General features: G+C 45.4%; 1 protein-coding gene across 1 annotated transcript in view; it reads right to left on the bottom strand.

Moving 5' to 3' along the window:
• The window catches only part of LOC107566387 (dmX-like protein 1), a 23,893-nt gene that overhangs the window by 8,356 nt on the left and 7,112 nt on the right, over positions 1-8,425 (bottom strand). The window contains exons 2-11 of the mRNA XM_016251832.1: positions 6,751-6,825; positions 6,519-6,600; positions 6,319-6,445; positions 6,169-6,235; positions 4,608-4,786; positions 4,348-4,540; positions 4,096-4,264; positions 2,743-2,919; positions 1,981-2,195; positions 624-1,296 (exon numbers count right to left, since the gene is read on the bottom strand). Of these exons, the coding sequence (XP_016107318.1) occupies positions 624-1,296; positions 1,981-2,195; positions 2,743-2,919; positions 4,096-4,264; positions 4,348-4,540; positions 4,608-4,786; positions 6,169-6,235; positions 6,319-6,445; positions 6,519-6,600; positions 6,751-6,825 (1,957 nt within the window). The remainder of the gene's footprint in view (positions 1-623; positions 1,297-1,980; positions 2,196-2,742; positions 2,920-4,095; positions 4,265-4,347; positions 4,541-4,607; positions 4,787-6,168; positions 6,236-6,318; positions 6,446-6,518; positions 6,601-6,750; positions 6,826-8,425) is intronic.

The following is an 8,425-nucleotide window of genomic DNA, read 5'->3' as shown; positions in this document are numbered from 1 at the left end:
AATCTAAGGAAGCTGTCCTCACCGAGGCAGTCGCTAGGGGCGAGGGATGAAGGTGAAATGGTGAAATGGAATCTACAATCTAAGGAAGCTGTCCTCACCGAGGCAGTCGCTAGGGGCGAGGGATGCGGTTGAAATGGAATAAAGGAATCTAGAATCTAAGGAAGCTGTCCTCACCGAGGCAGTCGCTAGGGGCGAGGGATGCGGTTGCTAAGGTGAAATGGAATCTACAATCTAAGGAAGCTGTCCTCACCGAGGCAGTCGCTAGGGGCGAGGGATGCGGTTGCTAAGGTGAAATGGAATCTAGAATCTAAGGAAGCTGTCCTCATCGAGGCAGTCGCTAGGGGCGAGGGATGCGGTTGCTAAGGTGAAATGGAATCTACAATCTAAGGAAGCTGTCCTCACCGAGGCAGTCGCTAGGGGCGAGGGATGCAGTTGCTAAGGTGAAATGGAATCTAAGGAAGCTGTCCTCATCGAGGCAGTCGCTAGGGGCGAGGGATGCGGTTGCTAAGGTGAAATGGAATCTACAATCTAAGGAAGCTGTCCTCACCGAGGCAGTTGCTAGGGGCGAGGGATGCGGTTGCTAAGGTGAAATGGAATCTAGAATCTAAGGAAGCTGTCCTCACCGAGGCAGTTGCTGGGGATGAGCGTGGGCAGCCAGGCCACGTTAGAGAAGGCGGATGCGTGCAGCGAGTTGATCCTGGCCAGCTCCGACACGCCCCCCGAAAACGACAGCGGACCCACCGGATCCACCCGCCACAGGATCAGCTCACTGTAGATCGCGTTGGGATCCTGGGCGACACCGCCAGAAGACACCCTGCTCCTGTGGGACTGGGCAACAGCAGGGCGGGTCAGAGCGGCGTCCCCGTCGGGTGTCCTAAGGGCGTTGTGGTGCGAGGTAGTGAGCAGCAGCGGCAGCAGAGAGTGGCAGGCCAGATCGTTGAGGTGGAAGCGGTGGCCGCAGTATCGTGACTTATGAGACACGCTGAGCACCGTGGAGAAGGCCGAGTCCTCGGCGAAGCTGACGGCCCACTGGTTGAGCGAGCCGTCGGCATGTTTGGAGATCATCAGGACACTGGGGGTGAAGATGCTGAGACGCAGGCTGCTGGAGGAGGGTTTGCTCTGGCTCAGTCCGATCAGAGCGGAGGAGGACGAGTGAGGCAGGCCTGCGGGACGGTGACGGCCGTGCTGCATGGCCAGGTCCACGTTTCTGTTGCAGGCATACATGACCACGCTGCGGCTGAGCGAGATGGCGTCGCCGGTGGGGAAGGCCACGGGAATCCTGGACACGAAGGAAACCTGGAAACAGAGAATGAACTCATCAGAGAATTCAGTACTGTGAATTAATGTTCAGTACTCTGAAACATTATTTGTTGCTTATTGTATACTGTTTCACACACTATTCTTTAAAAAACAGTAGGCAGTATGCACTGTGTACTCGGCAGTAAGCAGTAAGCTAGTGTGCCATTCCGAACACAGCCACTGTCTTTATGAATGAGTCACTGAATCATTGACTCAAAAGATTAATTTAAAAACAGATTCATTCAGGAATGAAACACTGCAGTGTTGCTCTGAGACGCACAAATGTTCTGGTCCATCTTTGGTACTATTTTCATTGGCAAAACAGAAAAAAAGACAATATTGTATCTAAAAGTATAAGAATATATAGAGTATAACTTCATTAAAAAATTATTTCATATTTCCATATTAACAAAAAATATGAAAATAAAAAAAGACATTAATAAAAAACTAAAAGGACAGTTCACGCAAAAAAAAAGAAAAATTTCTTTCTAAAGCTACTTTTTGTAAAGAATATTTGATGCTTTTCTCATTTAACACAATAATGACTTTAAATTATCTTTTGAGGGTAATTTCTCAGCCAAATTTGATGTACGATTAATATGCGATTAATTCGATTAATTACTCGCCACGCTGTGTAATTAATTAGATTCAAAATTTTAATATATATATATATATATGTACCTGCGCCTGTCGGAACATGCCCGGCTGGTATTCATCCAGCCAGTCGACTAGCCACACCAGCAGCGAGCCGTCCATCGGGTGGATGCTGAACAGCATGTCTGCTGCTCTGTTCCAGTCACTCAGCAGCACATCCACCTGATGATCCACAGCCGCCGCAGGGAGAGAGACGGAGCTCAGAGCCACAGCATCAGCGCCGCTCCCCACCTCATCAGCATCTGCTCAGAACAGAGAGATTTCAGCTTCATGTGACTCATGTGAATCTGCACATGCTGCTCGGACAGGCCTATCAGTGTACAAGTACCACCAATAAAACTGTGTGTGTGTGTGTGTGTGAGTGAGTGAGTGAGTGAGTGTGTGAGTGTGCGTGTGTGTACTGGTATATATGGTTTATGAGCACACGAATGTGTATAATGCCATGGGTACTACAATGTAAACATGGTTTATGAGGACACTTCCTGTGTCCCCGTATGCACAAAAGGCTTAAAAAACATACAAAACGGTGTTTTATGAAATTCAAAAATTGCCAGAAGTTTTCTGTGAGGGGTAGGTTTAGGGGTAGGGTTGGTGTAAAGCGACAGAAAATACAGTTTGTACAGAATAAAAACCATTACGCCTATGGAGAGTCCCCGTAAACCAAGTATGAGTGTGTGTGTGTGCACTTGGATTGGAAAAATGCAGGGCACAAATTCCAAGAATGTCACTCTCACATAACGTAAATCAGTCCTGTCCTCTGATATAAGGCTCAGATGATGCACACTGTACCGTAGCGCTCTGTGGGTCCGTTCTGCTCGCCGCTGCTCCTCAGCTGCTGTAGAAACACCTCCATGCTCAGCGTCAGGTGCAGCTCTTTGTTGTTGAGCCAGTGAACGGTGAACGGGCCGCCCGGTTCCTCCTCATCAGAGCCGTTCATGGACGAGATGGAGGGCAGCAGAGGGATGTCTGCACACAAACGTCTCCATCACATTCACATTATCTGTCTTCAAGCAGACAAAAGACTCTGCTTTCTGCATGTATTTTGACACCAGGTTTGAAGAACTACAGAGAGATGAGATTTAAGAGCGACAGCAGAAGGAGCTATTTGTAGTCGGTTTCATCCTGTTTGTCACGCAATACTCTCGCACAGAGGGTTGAAGAGTTTAAATCGCTCTCATTTACAGGGGCAATGCACATTAATGAACATTACTGTAAATGTGCCAGAATTTGTCAAAAGGCTATTTTTCATAGGGGGGGGGTTGATCTCGGCTCCGGAGCGCAGGTCGAGCGGCGTGAAGAGTTTGGTGACGCCTGCTTGCCATTTACTGGTGCTGTACCACACCTTCACCAGACAGTCGTCCTGCAACAACACAATCCTTCAATAACTGTGCATTCTAGTAGCTGAGCGCGTGTTAGTGAGCAAACATGGGAGAAGCAATAGATACAGTGTCTGTATTGACGGTATATCAGCATCAAAGAGACCGTAACCTTTGGTATCGTTCTGTAGAGCTTTTATTTGCATGTTTTATAACGTTTTCTGAGTTATGCATTATAATGTAAATTCTACTTCATTCTGATACTGTATTTCTTCTTTCAACACTTTTATTGTTTTAAATGCGCTTTATAAATAAACTATATTCATGGCAAACTCGAGAGTAGTACGATTTAAAATAGTCTAAATAACATTACATGTTTACAAACTAAATGTCTTAACAGACATCTTTAACATCTCACTAAGCTAAGCAGTTGTCCCCACATGTCTCAAGTGCGTGCGTGCGTGTGTGTGTGAGTGTGCGTGCGTGTGTGTGTGAGTGTTTGTGTGTGTGTGTGCGTGCGTGCGTGTGCGTGCGAGTGTGCACGTGCGAGTGTGTGAGTGTGCGTGCGTGTGTGTGTGAGTGTTTGTGTGTGTGTGTGCGTGCGTGCGTGTGCGTGCGAGTGTGCACGTGCGAGTGTGCGTGCGTGCGTGCGTGTGTGTGTGAGTGTTTGTGTGTGTGTGTGAGTGTGTATGTGATAGTGTGAGTGTGTGTGCGAGCGTGCGTGTGTGTGAGTGTGTGCGGGAACTAAGATAAGATAAGTGTGAGTTCACACTACATCTCTGTATTTATGGTGCATAAGAGTTTTTTTGTGTCACGCGTGTGCTACCTGTGGCTGGGTTGATGCTGGCGGCGATGTGGAAGTGGCACAGTGCGTTAGCGTGCAGGATGTTTGTGCGGTGGCTGTAGTGTTTGTTCTGCTGCTGGGGCAGAGGACCGCTGTATGAGAGCTGAGATAAACACCGCACCTCCTCTCTCCACGACGGCTTCAGCTTCAGCTGGGAACACAAAGCAGATGCCGCTCTAGTCTCTCATCAGTCAAACACACAGCACATGACGCTCCACTCCTCCAGCGTCTCACCTCCAGCGGGTTCTGGTTCTGCACTCGGGTGCTGCTGGAGGACTTCTTTGTGTTGTTTGCCTTCATGGCGTCGCTGCTGCAGTGATTGTGTCGGAGTCCAGACAGCAGGCAGTCGCTGGGAAGCAGTGTTTCGGCCCACAGGCGACACACACTGTCCTTGCAGCAGGTCAGCAGCATGTTACACACGGTGCCTCTGCAAGACAGGACAGAGCGGTCAGTGGGAGCGTCAGGCGTCTGCCAGCCGTCACGCCTCTACTCACCGGGGCATGTATTTGCTGGTCTTCCTCCAGGAGAAGCCGGTGACGGAACGAGGGTGAGCCAGGTAAATGAAGGAGAAGTTGATCTCGGCTCCGGAGCGCAGGTCGAGCGGCGTGAAGAGTTTGGTGACGCCTGCTTGCCATTTACTGGTGCTGTACCACACCTTCACCAGACAGTCGTCCTGCAACAAAACAATCCTTCAATAACTGTGCATTCTAGTAGCTGAGCGCGTGTTAGTGAGCAAACATGGGAGAAGCAATAGATACAGTGTCTGTATTGACGGTATATCAGCATTAAAGAGACCGTAACCTTTGGTATCGTTCTGTAGAGCTTTTATTTGCATGTTTTATAACGTTTTATGAGTTATGCATTATAATGTAAATTCTACTTCATTCTGATACTGTATTTCTTCTTTCAACACTTTTATTGTTTTAAATGCGCTTTATAAATAAACTATATTCATGGCAAACTCGAGAGTAGTACGATTTAAAATAGTCTAAATAACATTACATGTTTACAAACTAAATGTCTTAACAGACATCTTTAACATCTCACTAAGCTAAGCAGTTGTCCCCACATGTCTCAAGTCCACCACCATCACCCCAGTACCAAAGAAGTCACCTGTGTCCTGCCTGAATGACTATCGTCCCATAGCACTGACCCCAATCACGATGAAGTGCTTTGAGAGGTTAGTCATGCACCATATCAAATCCAATCTCCCCAACACACTTGACCCGCTACAGTTTGCATACCGTCCAAACCGCTCTACAGACGATGAAATTTCCTCCACCTGGCTCTTACCCACTTAGAAAATAAAGACTCTTATGTTAGAACGCTGTTCATCGAATTCAGCTCAGCATTCAACATAATAATCCCACAACAGCTCATTAACAAACTAAACCTGCTGGGCCTAAATACCTCCCTCTGTAATTGGATCCTGGACTTTCTAACCGGAAGACCTCAGTCAGTCCGTGTCGGCCACAACATCTCGAGCACTACCACACTGAGCACAGGTGTTCCACAGGGCTGTGTGCTCAGCCCGCTGCTCTTCACGCTGCTGACCCACGACTGCACTGCCAAGTTCAGCTCCAAACACATCATCAAGTTCGCTAATGACACAACTGTGGTAGGTCTCATCAGCAACAATGAGGAAACACCCTACAGAGAGGAAGTGGCACAACTGGTTGAATGGTGTGGTGCAAACAACCTGAGAGTTGCTGACCAGCTGCATCACCGCAAGACCCTCCAGCGGACAGTGAATACAGCTGCAAAGATCATCGGTGCCCCTCTCCCCTCCATCCTGGACATTTTCCTTGCACGATGCTCCAGCAGAGCCACCAGTATCGTGAAAGACCCCACTCATCAAGACCCCACGACAAGTGATTGGATTTGAAATTATATTTTCTTCTTGCAAACACAAAGATTCTCGAGCGAGCATCATATTCGACTGGAGGACAGCAAGAATTTGGGTGAATAGTGACTACACTTTTGTTCTGTTTTCTACACAAAACAGTCAAATGACTTGGAATTATGTGCATATGTCATATATGAACAAACACAAACCTGTCCTGCGGTCGCGAAAAACTCTCCATCTGGGGAAAACTTGATGAAGTGAGTCGGAGCAGCGGACCTGTAACAACCAGAGAGGTTTTATTGGAGCTGCCTGACGTGTATTCAGAGAAGCTCGGTGTGGTGTGACGGACGAACACTGACTTGCATTGCCATACGCATCTCCAGGAGCGCCGAGGACCGGCGGATTCAGCCTCCTCTTCGGTCTCTGCGCTGGACTGAACATCACACCACATCTGCAGACACGCCGAGCCCGTCAGAAGCCATGAACCTGCGGACAGCGTTAGAGGAGAGAAGTGAGCGGCCCGTCGCAGACAAGACAAGCATACGCTGATCTCACGTACCTGTGGGGTGCCACGTCAGGATCTGTGCGACCGACTGCAGAACAAACTGCCCGCTCTTCTGCCAATGATAATTCAGCTTCTGCTGAGCACAAACACACACAGCAAATCATTCACATGCATGCATTTGGGACACACAACTATGCAATGCATTCAACATGTTATCAGTTCATGCATTCGAACCTTATGTTCATGACCGATTTAAAAGAGTGTATTTATTCAAGAAGAAACTCACGTTTTGTGCTTTCCCTTGTGGACTGACCTCCACCGGCTCAAACACACATATAATGTTTCCGTACGACGCTGCGATCTGAAAACAGAGCAGATTTAGAAAGTCTGCACAGTTACAATCCTGTTCGGATGCTAGTAGAACTCTTGCTGAATCCTAAAAACGTTTCCCCACACAATTCATAAAATGCATTTCATTTTAACCAAGAAGCCAGTGGTGCCTGTGTCAAGGATAAATCAGTGATGATCAATCACACTCTTACAAGCAGATACTTGATGAGAAAATGATACTATGTAAGTATTAATTACCGCTGCTCATGTCTTAATGAGCCATACATGACAGTATCTGCTACACAAGGATGATTCTGATGTTGAACTCAAGAAGGGAATCACAGACATGTGTGAATAAAGAGAGAAGAAATCCAATATCTGATTTCCACTGAGCTGGCCTGTCATCCATAACGAACCCTAACGAGCTCAAAAGAGTTCACATATGACGGTTGTTCGGTATTATTCATTCAAGAGCAATTAGCCAGAGCAGTCTCTGCAAACACACTTCACACCCTAATGACGAATCAGATTAATACGGCCTTACGAAATATGCTTTCTTTTCTGGATACCGTTTTAATGGTTCGATTTTAGCATTGTCGAATTAATTGAAAACATGAAATGTACACAATTTAACAGCAGTTTATTCAAAGTTTGACATATGAAATCCTTCTTTTCTTTTTTTACAATTCCTGTTTTATTATTTCTAATTTAAATTTTCCATGTTTTTTATTTAAATTTTTCTGGATTCGGTTTTATTAGTTAATTTGAATTTTAGCAATCATGTCTAATAATTAATTGAAATCATGAAATGTATACAATTCAACAACAACTTATTAAAAGTTTATCAAAAGTTAAATTTTAGGGCCCTAAGAAATTCTGGTGTACAATGTTTCAAAATGTAATCATTTAATTTGTTTAAACAATATTAGGACCCTCTGTATGTATTTATTTATTTGTTTATTTACTAATTCATTCATTCATTCATTCATTCATTCTGTGTTGTCAATATTTTTCTGGATTTATGATTTAATACAAATACCATCAAAAATGATGGTAATCAAATTGAGGCATATAACATTAAGAATTGAACTAATCTTTTAAAATGTAAAGAATTAATTTAACAATTACTTTTTTTTTTGGTAAACAACTAAATAAAAACACACCACTCATTACACACAGAGAGACACACAGACCATCTTTATGTGCTTTAATATTCACAGAACTCGCTTAAGTGCAATTTTCTTAAGTGCACATCCTTACTTTTAATGTATTCATCCAAATTCTGTCAAATTAGCTCATGCATTCCCTGGAAATCGAACCTATGACCTTGGTGTTGCTCTAATGTCTGCGCTACAGGAATGTGACACTAGATATGATAACCAACTAAAGTTCAGTCCTTTCAAAAGTTTAAGAAAGTGTGTGTGTGTGTGTGTGTGAGTGTTTGTGTGAGTGTGTGAGTAAGTGAGTGAGAGAGTGTGAGTGTTTGTGTGTGAGTGAGTGAGTGAGAGTGTGTGTGTGTGTGTGTGTGTGTGTGAGTAAGTGAGTGAGAGTGTGTGTGTGTGTGCATGAGTGTTTGTGTGTGAGTGAGTGAGTGAGTGTGTGCGTGTTTGTGTGAGTGTGTGTGTGTGTGT

Source organism: Sinocyclocheilus grahami, unplaced genomic scaffold (genome assembly GCF_001515645.1).
Source record: "Sinocyclocheilus grahami isolate Dianchi unplaced genomic scaffold, SAMN03320097.WGS_v1.1 scaffold1072.1, whole genome shotgun sequence".
Classification (NCBI taxonomy): Eukaryota; Metazoa; Chordata; class Actinopteri; order Cypriniformes; family Cyprinidae; genus Sinocyclocheilus; species Sinocyclocheilus grahami.
The sequence above is the reverse complement of the archived record's forward strand: the minus strand, read 5'-3'. Positions and strand labels throughout refer to the sequence as shown.